The 18,822-nt window shown below is 46.6% G+C and overlaps 2 protein-coding genes across 2 annotated transcripts; both read left to right on the forward strand.

Moving 5' to 3' along the window:
• The first annotated feature begins 797 nt into the window (after window positions 1–797).
• LOC123401282 (probable cellulose synthase A catalytic subunit 1 [UDP-forming]) lies at window positions 798–6,760 on the forward strand. The gene is made up of 14 exons (XM_045095054.1): window positions 798–1,304; window positions 1,934–2,129; window positions 2,339–2,517; window positions 2,630–2,714; window positions 2,805–2,997; window positions 3,178–3,444; window positions 3,547–3,892; window positions 3,974–4,111; window positions 4,202–4,327; window positions 4,427–4,639; window positions 4,712–4,970; window positions 5,137–5,333; window positions 5,422–5,772; window positions 5,870–6,760. Exons 1-14 carry the CDS (start codon window positions 1,218–1,220, stop codon window positions 6,455–6,457), a joined length of 3,225 nt encoding a protein of 1,074 aa, XP_044950989.1. The 5' UTR covers window positions 798–1,217; the 3' UTR covers window positions 6,458–6,760.
• Window positions 6,761–14,642: 7,882 nt separating this feature from the next.
• On the forward strand, window positions 14,643–18,121 carry LOC123401283 (cyclin-dependent kinase A-2). Its single transcript, XM_045095055.1, has 8 exons — window positions 14,643–14,686; window positions 14,779–14,963; window positions 15,100–15,217; window positions 15,359–15,532; window positions 16,306–16,469; window positions 16,568–16,655; window positions 16,855–16,908; window positions 17,623–18,121. Exons 1-8 carry the CDS (start codon window positions 14,678–14,680, stop codon window positions 17,710–17,712), a joined length of 882 nt encoding a protein of 293 aa, XP_044950990.1. The 5' UTR covers window positions 14,643–14,677; the 3' UTR covers window positions 17,713–18,121.
• Window positions 18,122–18,822: the final 701 nt, after the last annotated feature.

The following is an 18,822-nucleotide window of genomic DNA, read 5'->3' on the forward strand; positions in this document are numbered from 1 at the left end:
CCCGACAACACCAACGACGCATCTAAGCGCGGACAAACCATATATACTAGTATATGAAGGAAACCCGATATCCCGTTGCATTATAAACTACTCCCTTCGTAAACTAATATAAGAGCGTTTAAATCACTGAAATGGTAATCTAAACACTCTTATATTAGTTTTCAGAGGGAGTAGAAAAAAAGGCAATATTTAATAATCTCCACAAGTCCTCCTCATACTTCACATTCGATTTTCTGAAGCATCGAGACCCTTTCCGATCACGTCGTTACTTCAAAGCCGAGAGGAAGTTCAGACCTGGTACGGAGCTTCACGCCGGCTATTTCTTCCTTTCCCGCGCGCTTAAAATTCTCCCGTACGATTTGAAATTTCCGGAAAACCATCAACTTTAAAATGGGAACACCCCATTTCAAGTATGCTGGAATACACGTACAATCCCTGTATCCTCTGAGCTGAATTCTAAACCGGACTATACTCGTAGGGGCATTGTTGGTTGGTGAGCCCCCCCTCCCCTGATTTGCACGAAGCTCTATGGGCGTAACAACAATCACATGCCCGTCGATCCGATGCCGACTCCACATGCAACACGCACGCCGCACATGGCGTTTCCCAATTCCTAAAAAAAAAGCGAACAGATTAACAAAAGCAGCCAGGAAAAAAGCCCACTGGCTGATAGGGAGCGGAGCGGCAGGTAGGGGGGCATTTCGGTCCGGCCTCCTCGAGGCGCCGACGCCGACGCCGACACCGACACATCCATCCAGTGATCCAACGCGCTGCAGCCGGTCACCCTGCCCCATCGGTTGTTCCAGCCTGTGCACAGCGCCGCGACGCGGACGTCCCCGCTCCCGCCCCTCCCCATCCGACGCCCGAAAGCCCTCCCCCCTCCCCATCCGACGGCCCGGGCGACGGGCGGCAGCCGGTGGGAGGCGACCGCGACTCCACCTCACGTCCTCACCTACTGAGCAGCTAGACTGGCCGAGCGCGTGCGTATGTAAGAGGGGAGGGAGGAGTGGAGGAGGAGCGGCGGCATTGCAGCAGCGAGCTCCGAGAGTAGTTCTTCTCCCTCTCGAGAGCCAGCTCGCGGGGGATCTGGGAATGGTGCCCATCTCCGCCGACTCCTCCTCCTCCTCCTCCCGCCGGATCTAGAGCGGCCTTCCCGTGCCCCTCTCGACTGAAGCGAGCGAGAGGCCGCCGCCGGTGGGGCGTGTGAAGGCGGGGAGATGGCCACCAACCGGGGGATGGTCGCCGGGTCGCACAAACGCAACGAGTTCGTCATGATCCGCAACGACGGCGACGCGCCCGCCCCGGTACGTCCGTCTGTCTCTCTCCCCCCTCCCCCCCTCTCTCCCTCTTTCCTCTTCCTGCCTGCCTCAACCTGTCGGCGCCATTCCTGTCTGCCCCGGCTCCTCAGTTCGCTCCTTAATTCGTCGCTGGATCCGGCGCGCGCGAGGCGGTGGGTGGATCTAGGTCGCGGTGTGGGCTCGAATCCCCCCCGATTACGCAAGTATGAATCTGTGGGGGGGGGGGGGGGGGTGCTCGTGGTCGCGCGTTGGATTCGTAGATAGATTTGCCGCATTCCCCCTGTCCGTTAACGGCGGGGCGGCCCCGTTCACGCGAGGGATAATCGACGAGCGGCGGAGCAGTCGGGAGATGTTCCTTTCAGTGCCATGCCGTTCATGACATGGGTGGTTATCTGTTCCAGACCTCACAGATACATTGGGAGGTACCATGTTCAGTATTCACTCACTGATGAGCCCACCTTACCTTAACATCGCGCAATTCACAATTCATGCCGTTCCCGACACCTGGATCATAGTTTCAACTTTAAGACAAGCAGATGATCGGTTGATGACCGATTATGTCATGTTGCATGGGGGGTTGCTGTGTCTCCTGGGAACGGGCGTGTGCTGACCTTGTTTTGACCTTGCTGATGCAGGGTAAGGAGGTGAAAGGCGCGGGTGGTCAGGCCTGCCAGATATGTGGTGATACCGTTGGCGTTTCGGCCACTGGTGATGTCTTTGTTGCCTGCAACGAGTGCGCCTTCCCAGTCTGCCGCCCTTGCTACGAGTACGAGCGCAAGGATGGGGTCCAATGCTGTCCTCAGTGCAAGACCAGATACAAGAGGCTCAAAGGTTTGTTTCTGTACAACATGTTGATTTTGTTATGTGATCTGTATGAGAATTGCATGTGGAAGCCTGCTTTCTATGAGCCAAAGCCGTGGCATACTGGTCGTTGCCTGTTGCTCCACATATAAAATTAAACCCATCCACCTCATATTCTTATGCTTTTTGTTTATAAATCATGCTAATTGATGTATACATCACTTGTTGACAAAATTCAGGTAGCCCCCGAGTTCCAGGAGACGAGGAGGAAGAAGATGTTGATGACCTGGACAATGAGTTCAACTATAAGCAAGGGAATGGCAAAGGTCCAGAGTGGCAAGGAGAAGACATTGATTTGTCTTCATCCTCTCGCCATGAGCCCCATCATCGTATTCCTCGTCTCACAACTGGGCAACAGGTAAATACCTATCATTCAGGCACTTAGTTTTTTCATGCATTCATGAAAGCTTAGCTTGTTTTTGCAAGAATTCCTTGCTCTTGTGCATTGATGCATTGAAAATCTTTTTCAGATCTCCGGGGAAATCCCTGATGCTTCCCCTGATCGCCACTCTATCCGCAGCCCAACATCAAGCTATGTCGATCCTAGTGTCCCAGGTATATTCTTATCTGTCATAAATAGCTTCTTTTGGAGAATTTGTCTGCTCATCTTGTGCAAATATTAACACTTCTCTACTATGATATCAGTTCCTGTGAGGATTGTGGACCCTTCGAAGGACTTGAACTCTTATGGGCTTAACAGTGTTGACTGGAAGGAAAGAGTTGAAAGCTGGAGGGTTAAGCAGGACAAAAACATGATGCAGGTGACCAATAAATATCCAGATCCAAGAGGAGGGGGAGACATGGAAGGAACTGGCTCAAATGGCGAAGATATGCAAATGTATAAATAACCTTTCTCCATTACAATCAATGTCTGTTCTGATAGCTTTATGTTTCTGAGTTGATTAGGATCTATGATTTTTTGTCTTGACCATGCTTTACCTGTAGTGTTGTTGCAGTTTGATGTTCAATTGGAAATTACTCAATGAAACTGAGATATCTGTACTTTTGTCTTTGGCAGGGTTGATGATGCACGTCTGCCTCTGAGCCGTATAGTGCCTATTCCTGCAAACCAGCTCAACCTTTACCGGATAGTGATCATCCTCCGACTTATCATCCTGTGCTTCTTCTTCCAGTATCGTGTCAGTCATCCAGTGCGTGATGCTTATGGATTATGGCTAGTCTCTGTTATCTGTGAGATTTGGTTTGCCTTGTCTTGGCTTCTAGATCAGTTTCCAAAATGGTACCCAATCAACCGTGAAACATACCTTGACAGGCTTGCATTGAGGTAAGTTACGACAAATGGGTCCTACATTTGTTCGTGATTTTTGGCACCATAACATATTTCATTAAAATTATGTGTCCTGAGGTGCATAATCTATTGTTGCAGGTATGATAGGGAGGGAGAGCCATCACAGCTGTGTCCCATTGATATCTTTGTCAGTACAGTGGATCCACTGAAGGAACCTCCCCTGATCACAGCAAATACTGTTCTGTCCATTCTTGCTGTGGATTACCCTGTCGACAAAGTGTCATGCTATGTTTCTGATGATGGTTCGGCTATGTTGACGTTTGAGTCGCTCTCAGAAACTGCAGAATTTGCTAGGAAGTGGGTTCCATTCTGCAAGAAGCACAACATTGAACCAAGGGCCCCAGAGTTTTACTTTCAGCAAAAAATAGATTACCTGAAGGACAAAATTCAGCCTTCTTTTGTGAAGGAAAGGCGAGCAATGAAGGTAAGCTACAAGCCACATGCTTAGATTTCTCTTTCCCCAAATTCTGCTTGGATATTAACTTTGGGGTATGCTTTGTTTCAGAGAGAGTATGAAGAATTTAAAATACGAATCAACGCACTTGTTGCCAAAGCCCAAAAAGTGCCCGAAGAGGGGTGGACCATGGCCGATGGCACCGCTTGGCCTGGGAATAACCCTAGGGACCATCCTGGCATGATTCAGGTACCTTCTACTTCAATGCGCCTGTCACTTGAAAATAATGTCAACTTAATTTGAATCTTATGTATTAAACTTACTTTTCGTGGAATTCAGGTGTTCTTGGGGCACAGTGGTGGCCTTGACACTGATGGTAATGAGTTGCCACGGCTTGTGTATGTCTCTCGTGAAAAGAGACCAGGTTTCCAGCATCACAAGAAGGCTGGTGCAATGAATGCACTGGTATGTGTCCTCTTCCACGAATTTTCTTGTGTACATTGCATTGGATTTTATCTGGTTCGTTGCTAACTATACGACTGCATATCTTTTGCTGGTTGGCAGATTCGCGTATCTGCTGTGTTGACAAATGGTGCCTATCTTCTTAATGTGGATTGTGATCACTACTTCAATAGCAGCAAAGCTCTTAGAGAAGCAATGTGCTTCATGATGGATCCCGCTCTAGGAAGGAAGACTTGCTATGTCCAATTTCCACAAAGATTTGATGGCATTGATTTGCACGATCGATATGCTAATCGCAACATAGTTTTCTTTGATGTAAGTCTGGTGGTGTCTGTTCATCATGACGACAACACTTTCTTGTCTCTTACATGGTTTTCCTCTTTGTAGATCAACATGAAAGGTTTAGATGGCATTCAGGGTCCAATGTATGTCGGGACAGGATGCTGTTTCAACAGGCAGGCCTTGTATGGCTATGATCCTGTATTAACTGAGGCTGATTTGGAACCTAACATTGTTGTTAAGAGCTGCTGCGGTGGCAGAAAGAAAAAGAACAAGAGCTATATGGATAACAAAAACCGCATGATGAAGAGAACTGAGTCTTCTGCTCCCATCTTCAACATGGAAGATATAGAAGAGGGTATAGAAGGTATGTGCTTGCAATTTTTCCCTTGACATTTATTCTTGGCATCTGAAGACAAGCGCTGTATATACTGCATACTAAAACATCGTGCTTCTACTTTGTCTTGTCTTTTGTTCTTGAGATTCTGAGTTATGACTTGCTTCAACTAACCACTCTTTCTGAATCTCATCAGGTTATGAGGATGAAAGGTCGATGCTTATGTCCCAGAAGAGATTGGAGAAACGATTTGGCCAGTCTCCTATATTTACTGCATCCACCTTTATGACTCAAGGAGGCATACCACCTTCAACAAACCCAGCTTCTCTACTAAAGGAAGCCATCCATGTCATCAGCTGTGGATATGAGGACAAAACCGAATGGGGAAAAGAGGTTAGTGTGAGAGTCACAGTCTCCGTCATTCTTTTCTCTATGCAGAGATACGAAACTGAACGTGAGATTTTCTTCTACTTTGTGTCAGATTGGCTGGATCTATGGTTCAGTTACTGAAGATATTCTTACTGGGTTTAAAATGCACGCAAGAGGTTGGATATCAATCTACTGTATGCCACCACGGCCTTGTTTCAAGGGTTCTGCGCCAATCAATCTGTCTGACCGTCTTAATCAAGTGCTGCGATGGGCTCTCGGGTCAGTTGAAATTCTGTTTAGCAGACATTGTCCTATCTGGTACAATTACGGTGGGCGGTTGAAACTTCTGGAGAGGGTGGCTTACATCAACACCATTGTTTATCCAATAACATCCCTCCCACTTATCGCCTATTGTGTGCTCCCTGCTATCTGCCTCCTCACCAACAAGTTTATCATTCCTGAGGTTAGTCTCAAGGAAGAAACCCTTTCACTATCAGGTGGTGGCTTTGTGTCAGAAAAATATCTAATGTTGATATATTCTTTTTCTTTGTGATATGCAGATCAGTAATTATGCTGGGATGTTCTTTATTCTCATGTTTGCGTCCATTTTTGCCACTGGTATATTGGAGCTCCGATGGAGTGGTGTCGGCATCGAGGACTGGTGGAGAAACGAGCAGTTTTGGGTCATTGGTGGCACGTCTGCCCATCTTTTCGCGGTGTTCCAGGGTCTGCTCAAGGTGCTGGCTGGGATCGACACCAACTTCACGGTTACCTCCAAGGCAAACGACGAGGACGGCGACTTTGCAGAGCTATACGTGTTCAAGTGGACCAGTCTCCTCATCCCTCCGACCACCGTCCTCGTGATCAACCTGGTGGGCATGGTGGCAGGCATATCATACGCCATCAACAGCGGTTACCAATCCTGGGGCCCGCTCTTTGGAAAGCTCTTCTTCTCAATCTGGGTGATCCTCCATCTCTACCCCTTCCTCAAGGGTCTCATGGGGAAGCAGAACCGCACGCCGACCATCGTCATCGTTTGGTCGATCCTCCTCGCCTCCATCTTCTCCCTCCTCTGGGTGAAGATCGACCCTTTCATTTCCGATACCCAGAAGGCCGTTGCCATGGGGCAGTGCGGCGTCAACTGCTGATCGGATCATCGGCGCTCGGGAGTATCTGCCCCCCTAGTGTAAATACCGGAGGGGGTTAGACGGGATTTTTTGGTTGTAGATGAAGACGGAAGGATTTTTATCTAAATTATTGCCCCTTTGTTAGTCGCCCCATGCCGCTGAGAACCACTGTCTACGAAACCTGCAGTGTACATTGTGATTTTTTTCTCCTTTTTTTTGCCCCCATTTGTGGTACCTGTTCTTTGTTGCTTAGAGTATATCATGTCAGAATTGTATTTATACACTATGACACCAACTATTTATATAAGGCAGCTGTTGCATCAACTCTCCTGCAATTCTAGTGTCTGCCGTGCCGTGGAACATGAAACTTCTGCAATTCTAGTGTCATCCGTGCCATGGAATATGAATCTTCTACAATTCTAGTGTCAACCTTGCCCTGGAATATGAATTACCATGTACTTCATCCGATAGCTGGCTTGACGTGACCGCCGACGCAGTCGATGAGGCCGACAGAGCTCGAGGCAGGCGGCGGGAACCGCCCCGAGGCAGCCAGCCGACGCGGCCAGAGCCGGGAGCTGGCCCAACGCAGCCAGGCCGAGGCAGCGGATGCGCGATCCAACGGTGGAGGTGGGTGGTGATGAAGCAGTCTCGGTCGGAGAAGGGTGGCAACGGCCGGTGCAGGGCGACGGGCGAGAGCTGGGAGCCGGCCCAACGCAGACAGGACGAGGCAGCGGATGCGTGACCCGACGGTGGAGGCGGTGGTGATGAAGCAGTCTCGGACGGAGAAGGGCGGCAACGGTCGGTGTAGGGTGACGGGCGAGCAAATGTGCGATCAACGATCATAAGGGGCTACCGCGTCGCGCGAGGTCGTTGGGTCGATGGAGAGGTCGGATCGCGCCGATGTTGGAGTAGAGGCGGTGACCGACGACGGCGATGGGCGACGTAAATCGATCTTAAATTGGAAAAGCAAAAGAAAAACATCCATCAAAGCGATCGACGGAAGAAAGAAAAAAAATCAGATAAGAGATCGAGAAAAAGACTCTCTAGGGTAGCCGGTCAAACACGACCGACGGACGAACCCTAGATACGGGCGACGCAGCCTCCCCGGCTGTCATGGAGGCCGACCGCCTCGGCGACGGCGTGCGGGGCAGAAGCGATGGGCAACGGCTAGGTCTAGAAACTGACGGCATATACCATGTTGAAAAGGAAATAAAGATTTGATACAATAGTTGCTTTATAGCTTAAGCCTCGTAAACATATATATAAAAGTATATGATCATTTTAAAGTATAAATCAAGATAGAAACAAATCATAATCTATCTATGTTTCCTAAACAAGCACGACTACACTTCCTGACTATGCCTCTCCCGACGTGTGGGATTTCAGGTCAAAAAAGAATAGCTCATATGTCTTGCGTACGACGCTCCCCGCCATGCTAGTTGCTACTCCAGTGACGCATTACACTAGCCGATCGAGGTACGTTTTGCGTGCAGAGAGTGAGAAATTACGGCATTGGAAAACCAACCAACAACTATAACGTGATTGTAAATCAATCTATGGTTGGATGGTTAAAGGGAACGTGATATCTTTAACCCATCAGGATTCAAGTCCTATGGTTGCATTATTTATGGATTAGCATTTTCGACAATACGTTGTCAATGGAAAAGACGTTTTCGTCGATGAAAAGACGCCTAACATGACTTCGTAAATCTAAAGTTATATGTATGTGTTTATAAGGATAAATGCATGCGCGTGTACATGAACGCGTACGTCCGTGTTATGTTAAATTTTTTTAACTACAATCGTGATCATGGGGCGCTGAGCTTTTGCACGAGCCAAGTGCCGCCTTCTCCCACGTTAACGCCGGTCACCCATGAACCATGATCGCGTGGGCTACGGGCATGCACGGCACACGACACGCGTGACCTTCGTCGCCTCGCTTCACTTCACAGCAATGCGATCCACGATCCGCCCCGTCGCTCTCTCCGCCGAACCGTCAAAAGCAGCCGGGCCAGACGCCGACGAGGCGCGCGGGCGGCGCAGTTTGACTAGTAGTTGTAGCGCTCCGCGGGAAGGGGGGGGGGGGTCCAATCCCGTCACCCCGTCCCGCCTTTCCGTTGGCGCCAAACGGGCCCGAAAACAGCCCCCTGACGGTGACGGTGACGGCACCCCCCACGCGCCGCTGACAGCGGACCGGGTCAAAACGTAACCGGCGCTAGCCCACCACCAGGCAACGCCGGGTCCTCGTGGACCTGACCAGGGTCGGGCGCGGCGGCGCACGTGGACCAGGCGCACGCACGCACGCACGCATGCGCAGAGGGTGGTGGGTGGCCCCGCTGACTCCGCGATTGGTTTTTCTTTCGATTAGTTTAGCGTCAACGGGGCGCGCTTCCCGCTCTCCAGCCTCGGCCGAAAATAGGAAGCGGCAATCAACGCTCCCATTTTCTCGCTCGAGGGCTTCCGTGGACTCGGCGCACCGCCGCTCACGACGGTCCGTGGACTCTCTGGTCCTCCACCGTGCCATGTGTAGTTTCTCCCTGTTTGCCGAAGAATGATCCGATCTACTATAAAAGTTCATCGAAGTATATGAAACATCTCGAACGCAACGAAATTTGCTTCGAGGTTTCGAGATCGTCGAACGGTAAGTACCCGTTGACGCGTTGCCGTTGTCGCTCCCTTACCTTGTCGACTAGATCATGCTGGCGCGCGTTGCTGCGTCCATCTATTATTGTAATTTAATGTTAGGTAGTGGTACATATGAGCGAAGGTATAGATATATGAAAACTTGTTGTTGATTAACTTTTATATTGTAATTATACCTTGTATTGTAGAATTTATATATTTAAGAATAATCTGTGATAGGTTAGCCTAATGGTCATTATACGATGTGATTAATTTGTGTGTAATATTCAAGCATTTATAACTATTCAGTTATCATTTTGTGTCATATATCTTTTTGGTGAAGGAATTTTGCATCATATATCTGTAGCTTATTAGTAAATAAATTTTGGATAAGTGATGAATAAAGTTTGTCCGCATTTAGTGTGACTCCACCTGCGTTTGGAAAAGGAGGGACCATGATACAAGAGAGGAAGGAGCTCCAGGCTTCAATTTTTTAAGCGGTGGGCACTACAGGTCTGCTCCTTTCACTGCTGAATTTAGGGTAAGATTTCTGATTTGTCATATGAATTTTGAGACTAAGATGGTTAGATCAAATGTTAGCTTCTACTCATGCAAGGAGAAAGTTTAACTGGGAACTAAAAATGTGCATTTTGTTATGCTAATACAGTTTGAGATAATATGGCACGGAGAGTGAAATATTCTTGGTAGAATAGTACTCCCTCCTTCCGGAATTACTTGTGTCACCAAAATGGAAATAAATGAATGTATCTAGATCTAAAATATATCTAGATACATCCACTGCTATGACAAATAATTCCGGACGAAGGGAGTAGAATATGAATCAATGCATTTTTATTATAGGAATAGACACCAGGCTATCGAACCAAACATTATTAAGAGGTAGAATAACCATATGTGTAGAATTGCATGTTTAATTATCCAGCGCACAGAAGACAATGTTGTTCTGATCATGCAGTAGCATTTGTACACATGCGATATATTTATTAGTGGAAAACTAAATCACTAGAAAAGATGGACATATGCAGAAGGTTGTTATTCCTTTTATTAGCACTTCAAATATTGATCCAAGATCTTTTTAGTATCAATGCATCTTCTTTGCTGAAGGCAATTTGTTGGCTTCAGTTCCAGCCGTGTAATCCACAGAATTGTTTTGTAAATAAATATTGAGCAGACATGGAGCAATTAAGGTTCTAAGGTGTCGCTTAGACCTTTTGTAGGACTTCTGGCTAGCTGTGGTTGAATCATTTTTGCTTGGAGTTCCAACGTCAGAACATGGTGATTCTTGTTACTTGACAGAAGATGGTGCTATGTGTTCCTTTAATTATTAAAAGAAAATTACGGTGATAATGAAGTGAATAATTGTAGTCAAGGGTATAACTAATTAAGTAAGAAATGGTAGTACCGTTGCATCAAGTATAGGAGAAATCTGCACTCCACTGTTCATTTTCATCAGTGTTGTCCCGGTCGTTGTTGTTACTGCTTGTGTTTACCTATCAAATAAATATAGTGATTGATTAGTGTAAATTGAGCAAGGACAGGTGAACGTATTTAGTTATAGTTTTGATAGATTACATTCTTCCATCCGCAAGAGTGTCAAAGATTGAGTTGTCTATAGCCTGACAATCATGAACAGTGCAATTAGCCAATTATACATTAGGTAAATAGATTTAAAATTTATATATCGCTAAAGCAAAAGTGCACGATGACTTAGTTGATGTGCTTCTTGACCCAGAGCAACTTATTGCTCGAATTCGTCCTGCATTTTGGCACAAGGAACCTCACCAGTGAATAGAACAAATTCCATAGATGGAAGAAGAATTGGGGAAGAGGAGATGCATGAACGAGGAAGAAATAAAACCAAAAAAGCTAGTCCTGGTTAGACGTCGGACTGTAAAGCATAAACACATGTTGACACAATTAAATCTATGTCGCTGAAAAATAAGTAAAAGAAAAGAATGCCCAATATGAGATTTTCTCCATGTGCATCTTATATTTCCTATATTAAACCAATGTTGAAATTATTACATGTCTCATTATTTTAATGTAGAGTGAGTGCACTTCTTGTCTCCTTCTTTAAAAAAGTTATAAACTGGTAATATTATCTTTGCTAAGTAAACTCCATGAGTCACATAAGCCTTGCTAAGTAAAGTTTTAGAAGCAAACATGAGGACAATCTTGGGAACGGAAAAAAAATTACCTTTAGCAAAAATCATGTTTCAGCATTTGTGTTGATTCTTGCACACCTGGATTCACAAAATTCTGGGACATTCTGCAAATAAATCATCCATACCCAAGATATATCAAATACTTTCACATGAAAATGAAGAAAAAGAATAAGAAGAAAAACATGGCACATATCATCCATTAATAAAGCTTAACGTGATAGAAGGCCAAAAAATTGTGCCAGATTGACAATAAATATAGATAACTCCATGGATACCCACTATTGTTGGGGCTATCAAATTAAAACTCCATATCTATCAGAAAACTAACAAAGCTTGAGGGCCTCTTAAATATGAAGAAAGGACGTGTGAGGAGAGGCCATATATATTGATTAAGAGAACTCACTTTTTAGAAGCGGACTCCTTCATTGGACAACCAGGAGGTGGGGGCTTGGTCATGGGATTTGGGATCAAGAACAGTAGGGCTGAGGGGCTCCTGTAGGATCAAAACAAATGGAGGACTTTCTTGCATGTTTTAATGTTCGGTTATTCAGTAACTCTCAAGTAATTCAATCAAATTCTAAAAGCAACCTGATGTTTACCCATTTGCTCGCTACAAATCCAAACTTTGCATTCACATTTTTTTTATTTCTTCCCTACAGATTCACCAACAAAAGATCTTTGGCATAGAAATAACCGTCTTATTTAGTCGATATTTTATAATACATCACATATGAACAATGGACTTCAAAAATCCTAGAATAGCAGTAGGAGAAAATAATGGGGAAACACGAACCTGCACTGGATGTGCCAGACATGACCACGCGAGGTGGAGCCTGCGCCTCAGTCCTGCTGATAGTGGCGAGTTCAAGCGGCTGCATCCCACAACCTTCGAGCCACTGCAAACACGCTCGATTTTTCCGGGCCTCCTCCTCCAGATCTCGGATGGCAGCTGAACACCGCGAAGAGATGAACCTCCTGGAGAGAGAGAGAGAGATATGGTGGAAGGAAGGACGGGAGGAGGACCGGGACAATGTCCGATGGAAGTCATTGGTGGGCATCGACTTCCTAGCCGAGCCATCTTCCATGCCGGCTCCAACCCTAGGTATGTCGTCGCCTGGTCGTGAGAGAGAATAGAGGTCGGGAGAAGGAGTCGATTTGATTATGTCGATCAAAGACGAACGACAGGCTCTCGCCTCCCGCGATTGGGGTAGAGGTTAATGGGCCGACAAAGGCCTGATGAACCACAAATCGCGGATTTTTCTTCGGGAGTAGCAGCCCCTTAGGACAGAGCATCTAACGGCCAGAAAGGACCCTAATGTGAGATCTAACGGCCAAAAATCATGAGGGCATAAGATTACTCTGTCGATCAAAGACGAACGACAGGCTCTCGCCTCCCGCGATTGGGGTAGAGGTTAATGGGCCGACAAAGGCCTGATGAACCACAAATCCCGGATTTTCTTCGGGAGTAGCAGCCCCTTAGGACAGGGCATCTAACGGCCAGAAACGACCCTAATGTGAGATCTAACGGCAAGAAATCATGAGGGCGTAAGATTTCTCTGTCGATCAAAGACGAACGACAGGCTCTCGCCTCCCGCGATTGGGGTAGAGGTTAATGGGCCGACAAAGGCCTGATGAACCACAAATCCCGGATTTTCTTCGGGAGTAGCAGCCCCTTAGGACAGGGCATCTAACGGCCAGAAATGACCCTAATGTGAGATCTAACGGCAAGAAATCATGACGGCGTAAGATTTCTCTGTCGATCAAAGACGAACGACAAGCTCTCGCCTCCCGCGATTGGGGTAGAGGTTAATGGGCCGACAAAGGCCTGATGAACCACAAATCGCGGATTTTTCTTCGGGAGTAGCAGCCCCTTAGGACAGAGCATCTAACGGCCAGAAATGACCCTAATGTGAGATCTAACGGCGAGAGATCATGAGGGTGTAAGATTGCTCGGTTTAGGCTCAGTTTTACTGTCCTAGACCCTAATGTGAGATCTAACGACCAGAAATCATGAGGGCGTAAGATTGCTGTGTCGATCAAAGACGAACGACAGGGGTAGAGGTTAATGGGCCGACAAAGGTCTGATGAACCACAAATCGCGGATTTTTCTTCGGGAGTAGCAGCCCCTTAGGACAAAGCATCTAACGGCCAGAAAGACCCTAATGTGAGATCTAACGGCCAGAAATCATGAGGGCGTAAGATTGCTCGGTTTAGGCTCAGTTTTACTGTCCTAAATGGTAACCGGGAATTCTTCGTGCATGTACCCTTTAGGACCAGCGCAATAGAGCCACGGTCGTCGCGTTGAACCCTTGCGCAATATGGTGGTGTAAACTTGATCATCCTCCGGGTTGGGTTAGGTTTGGACCGTGCTTGACAAAGTCCGGTGTCAAAATTCCAAGCCCGAGCCCGGAGCACATGAACAATGCCTTTTTATTAAAATAATTATATTTAACTTATAAAATAAAATAAAGTAATATACCTATATTTTGAATAAAGTATATATTTAATGCCATTTCGGGCTTTTGGGCGAGAAATTAGAGCCCGAATCCGGCCCGGATGCTGGCTTGGTGCCGGCTAGTCCATGCACATGTTTATGGTGGTGTTGGTCACATGAAAGATAAGCGAGTTGCAACCAGAGAGGCAAAAACGAACCCTACAATGCTTCTAGGTTGAAATTTGCGACGATTCAGTCAGGTGTTATAAGGCCTGCTAGAAAGCCCAATGAATTTACAACACAGTAACATATAGTTGACCATTAGGTTTTACGTAGCATAAAACATATTTTTCGTAAAGTTTTCATGCTAACTTGGTTTTCGTCGAAAACTATGACGTAACCAAACATGTCCGCCACATGAAAAATGACCTGAAAGGCTAAATATAGATGAACGGAAATAAATTGCTACACAACAAAGATCTCCACAATCTTTCATTCAGCGCAATCAATAGGCATCGAGCGCAATGATGGATTCGAAAAACACCCAAGATCTATCCGTGCAGGGGGGAGAAGGTTCGGTCCAGACGTCCCATGGGTTTTCTACGGAAGAATTTTTACCACAAACTGTCATCATCATCATCGTCAACAAACCAACGTGTTCATACAACCCCAATGAACTTGCCAGCAAACAATCACCAGAAAACCAAATTTGAAAAACCCAGAATTCATTCTGCGCATGGGCGGCCCATGACGTTCTGACCTGGCACTGGCAGGCCGGCCGGCCACCACGGCATCACGACGGAACGCGCGAGCGGTTTAATTTCTGATGACAGCGACGAGACGACGCCACGCACCACCACAAACCCCAACCCCAACCCCCAAGTCCACCACCACACACTGCCCTCCCCTCTCCCCCCCACCCCCACCCCACCCCACCCGCCGCCGCCGCCGCCGCCGCCGCCGCCGCCGATCCGCCTGCGCCGCACGGATCGCCGCGCCATGGACCAGGTGAGCCCGCGCGGCCCGTCCGATCGCCGCGCCGCCCGCTCTCACCCCCTCTCTCCGCCCGTAATGTCGGCATGTGTGTGTGTTGGGCGCAGTACGAGAAGGTGGAGAAGATCGGGGAGGGAACGTACGGGGTGGTGTACAAGGCCAAGGACCGCTACACCAACGAGACGATCGCCCTCAAGAAGATCCGGCTGGAGCAGGAGGACGAGGGCGTCCCCTCCACCGCCATCCGCGAGATCTCCCTCCTCAAGGAGATGCAGCACCGTAACATCGTCAGGTAACCCCTCCCCCGTCCCGTCTCTCCTCTCCGGCGGCAGGGTCTGGGCTGGATTCGGCCGCCGCCGCCGCCGCCGCGGAACGGATCATGGATCATGGATGGACCGGCTGGCTGGCTGACTGCTGCTGCCGTGCAGGCTGCAGGACGTGGTGCACAACGAGAAGTGCATATACCTCGTCTTCGAGTACCTCGACCTCGACCTCAAGAAGCACATGGACTCCTCCCCGGACTTCAAGAACCACCACATAGTCAAGGTCACAGCCGCCACCCCCCCTTTGATTTCGTTTACTACTTAGATTGCCGACTGTCGGTTACTGCTTACTGACAGTAGCTCTATTTGGCTGCGATCGCGTGGAAACGTGAAATGTGATGCTGTTTTTGTGCTCTGCCTGCAGTCCTTCCTCTACCAGATCCTGCGCGGCATCGCCTACTGCCACTCGCACCGCGTGCTTCACAGGGATCTCAAGCCCCAGAACCTGCTCATAGATCGCCGCACCAATTCGTTGAAGCTTGCTGACTTCGGATTGGCCAGGGCGTTCGGCATTCCTGTCAGGACATTCACTCATGAGGTACTTTTTGTGTTTTGCAGCCCGACGTTTCGTCGGTCTACTACATTCTGATTTATGGCGCATTTGCATTGGAGATGACAGTTGGAAAATTGTCCTGCCATGCTTTTATCAGGGGCACAATGCACTTAATTTTAAGCAGTTCCACTGGTACCTAGCAACCCCTTCTTCTTCATTTCAAGTCTGGAATGCATTTTGTACTTGAAATCAGTAGACCACATGTGCACATTTTTGCTGGTGTACTACTATCTGTCCTATTTGACTATCGGAGAGTGCATGTCTTCATCGAAAGAGATAACCATATACTATTGTTGCAAACTGAGGTTGGTGTCCTATTAGTGTTCACTGTTGTTTTGTACATCTTGAGACTGTTCGGCTATCTCCTTCCTCTTTAGCCTTTACCAAGTGTTTCCATAATCAACGGTAGATGATTTTGCTAGTCTCTTGTCGTAGTGTTACCTTGCCAATTTGTCTTTACTCTCCTGTAGGATGGATCACGTAACAAAAAGGCAAGAGAAACTAGGAATGTTATAGAACAATTGCTACATTTCCTGAACATACTATGGTTGTTACTATGGGCAAAAGAGAAGGAAATGTGAAGCTTCTGTTGTAGGAAAAAAATATATTCAAACTGTAGGCAAGCATAGCAAGCCTAATTTAGTTGGAGCTGGTATTCATATGATGATAATATTAACGAGCTGTTCTCATGTTACAACTTAGATCCTGCCCTTTTGCATTTGTTTTGATTTTTAATCTAAACAGAATGTTGTTTATAGGTGGTAACATTATGGTACAGAGCGCCAGAAATTCTTCTGGGTGCAAGGCAATATTCTACCCCTGTTGATGTGTGGTCGGTTGGTTGCATTTTTGCTGAAATGGTGAATCAGAAACCTTTATTTCCTGGTGATTCTGAGATTGATGAACTCTTCAAGATTTTCAGGTCTTTATCTTATCAACTTTGGTTGGTCTTGCTTTAAGCTCTTTCATGCATGTGAAGAAACAGCTAATCTTGGTTGCCAAATATTCTCTTTCATGCAGAATTATGGGCACTCCTAATGAAGAAACCTGGCCAGGTGTTTCTTCGTTACCTGACTACAAATCAGCTTTCCCCAAGTGGCCGTCCGTGGTAAGACATAAATGTTCTCTCATTGTTCTTGTGAAAAGGGGTTAAAATATGAAGTTGCCGTTAGGGGTCAGACCTTTTAGTTTCTCCTTGCTATGGAATTACTTGTGCACTGTTATTGTGCAAGTGTGTGGTGATTATACAACATTATACTGATTGTTACTATGGGATTTTGGTTCTAACCTGAGGGAGTTTGCTGCAGGATCTCGCAACTGTGGTTCCAACACTCGAACCTTTGGGACTTGATCTTCTCTCTGTAAGTTTCACAATCAAATGTTATTTGTTTCCATAATGTGTCATGGACTGTGCATTTGTGCTTATTATCTTGCTATTCGCATTCACTTTGGTTAGTGTGTGGATACATGGTGCTTCCTTTGTGAGGGGTTTGCAGTGCCTTGTTTTTATTGCATTTTCAATAATCTAAGCTGAACAATGTAAATTCCGCCTCTATTGCTGTGATCTTGTCTGTGCTTATTTGTATCCCTGTTGTCGCAGTCGTGAGACTATGTAGCAGCATTCTAAGTTGTACTTCTCACATGAATTCGGACAGACATGCCCAAAAAATAATAATCTTAGTCTAGTACAAACTGAAGTTGCCATGTTAAAAAGACATTTATAGATTGTAGGTGCATACGCTACCAGAATGTCACTTTGGATGCACATTGCTAATTTATCTAGGATGCTAAGCATTGGAACCCTTCTGAGTAGATATTGCAGTCGGTCCATTCCCATCATGGCTCTTGCATGATCTGTATTGCTGCATATGCAGTCATGAATTATGTACATCTGTGCTTCCTTTGATGTGATTATGTCACGAGCATATTTACCACATAACACCATTGATGATACATGTTCCTTATGATGGATTTATTTCGTTTATACCTTTCTGTTCTCTGGCATGAGTATATGATTTCTACCCATGTGCATTCATAACCTTGCTTTGCTGACTTCTCTCCTCGCCCTCATGCAGAAAATGCTCTGCTTAGATCCAAGCAGAAGAATCAACGCCCGAACCGCCCTCGAGCATGAGTACTTCAAGGATCTGGACGTGTCCTTGTAGATCGCGTCCCCTGCTCCACTGTAAATTAAGATCGCGTCGGTTGCTCGAGAGCTTCCTGAATCCTCCCGGACTGTGTGCTTCATTCTCTCCTATTCTTTCTGACTCTGGCTGTGTGTAGAGAGAAATGAGAACGGACGGTGCCGCCTGGTTCACCCTTCTGTGTAGCCCAGGCCAATTGAGAAACATCCTGGTGTTTCGGGAGCTCCGCATTGCGATTTCGCCCGTATTCATATGGACACCGACGCCGGCACCAGACTTGTGCATGTACGATAAATTTTGTAGTAGTAGCAGATTGTCAAGGGGCTGCAGTGTTTCATGAACTACCAACTGATGTGGCAATGTTTGGTAGTGTACTACTACTTGTACTTGGTAAACATCATTATCATCATGAATAGAATCAGTTCTGGTAGGGTCGATTCATTTGAGAACAAATACAAATGTGAGACCATGGGCGCTTCTTAAGTCGTGTTTGCATATTAACCTAGTTTTAAAGAGTAGGCCATGACATTCTTTTGGTGCTAAATTGACGTTATAGGGCACTAAATGGTGACGTAGCGGTTTACATGACGCTAAGTTGTACACGATGCATTTAGTGCGAGGCCCCTCCAAACGCTAGAACAGTGACATAGCGTGCTATTCACAAAAATAAGATGTCCTTTTTTTGCGAGGTAAAATATAAGATGCCCTAACTTTAATCTGAATCAGATGTATATATACATGTTTTAGTTTTTTTTACTTATTTCAGTCAGTATGTAGCCTATATTAAAATGTCAAAAACATCTTATATTTATAACCGAAGGGCGAATGATCTTAGCACCTCAACCTCAATGGTTTTGAAGATGAAGGAGAACACTCACCTTGTCTTCACCATCGTCGGAGAGGACAATGGGCTTTGTGTCAATCGTTACAACCTCCAAGGCGTTGTTGAAGTAAGCACCTAAACTACTCGGAATGTGAAGCTATCTCGTGATAGCACTCATACACCGTGATAATATTAGCGATGTGGGATACCCTAGAAGAAGAGAATGCCGCACGCAAAGCCGTGCAACGGGCCCATGGCCAAAAAATTGTAGTGCACGACGCGCTCATACCCGATCGGCACCGGGATGA

The sequence above is a fragment of the Hordeum vulgare genome, chromosome 6H, assembly GCF_904849725.1.
Source record: "Hordeum vulgare subsp. vulgare chromosome 6H, MorexV3_pseudomolecules_assembly, whole genome shotgun sequence".
Classification (NCBI taxonomy): Eukaryota; Viridiplantae; Streptophyta; class Magnoliopsida; order Poales; family Poaceae; genus Hordeum; species Hordeum vulgare.

Coding starts and splice junctions, on each gene's coding strand:
- LOC123401282 (XM_045095054.1), top strand. CDS start 1,218: ATGGCCACCAACCGGGGGATGGTCGCCGGGTCGCACAAACGCAACGAG. Junction 2,998..3,177: donor AATGGCGAAGATATGCAAAT/GTATAAATAACC, acceptor TGTCTTTGGCAG/GGTTGATGATGCACGTCTGC. Junction 4,112..4,201: donor ACCATCCTGGCATGATTCAG/GTACCTTCTACT, acceptor CGTGGAATTCAG/GTGTTCTTGGGGCACAGTGG.
- LOC123401283 (XM_045095055.1), top strand. Junction 14,964..15,099: donor CAGCACCGTAACATCGTCAG/GTAACCCCTCCC, acceptor GCTGCCGTGCAG/GCTGCAGGACGTGGTGCACA. Junction 16,909..17,622: donor TGGGACTTGATCTTCTCTCT/GTAAGTTTCACA, acceptor GCCCTCATGCAG/AAAATGCTCTGCTTAGATCC.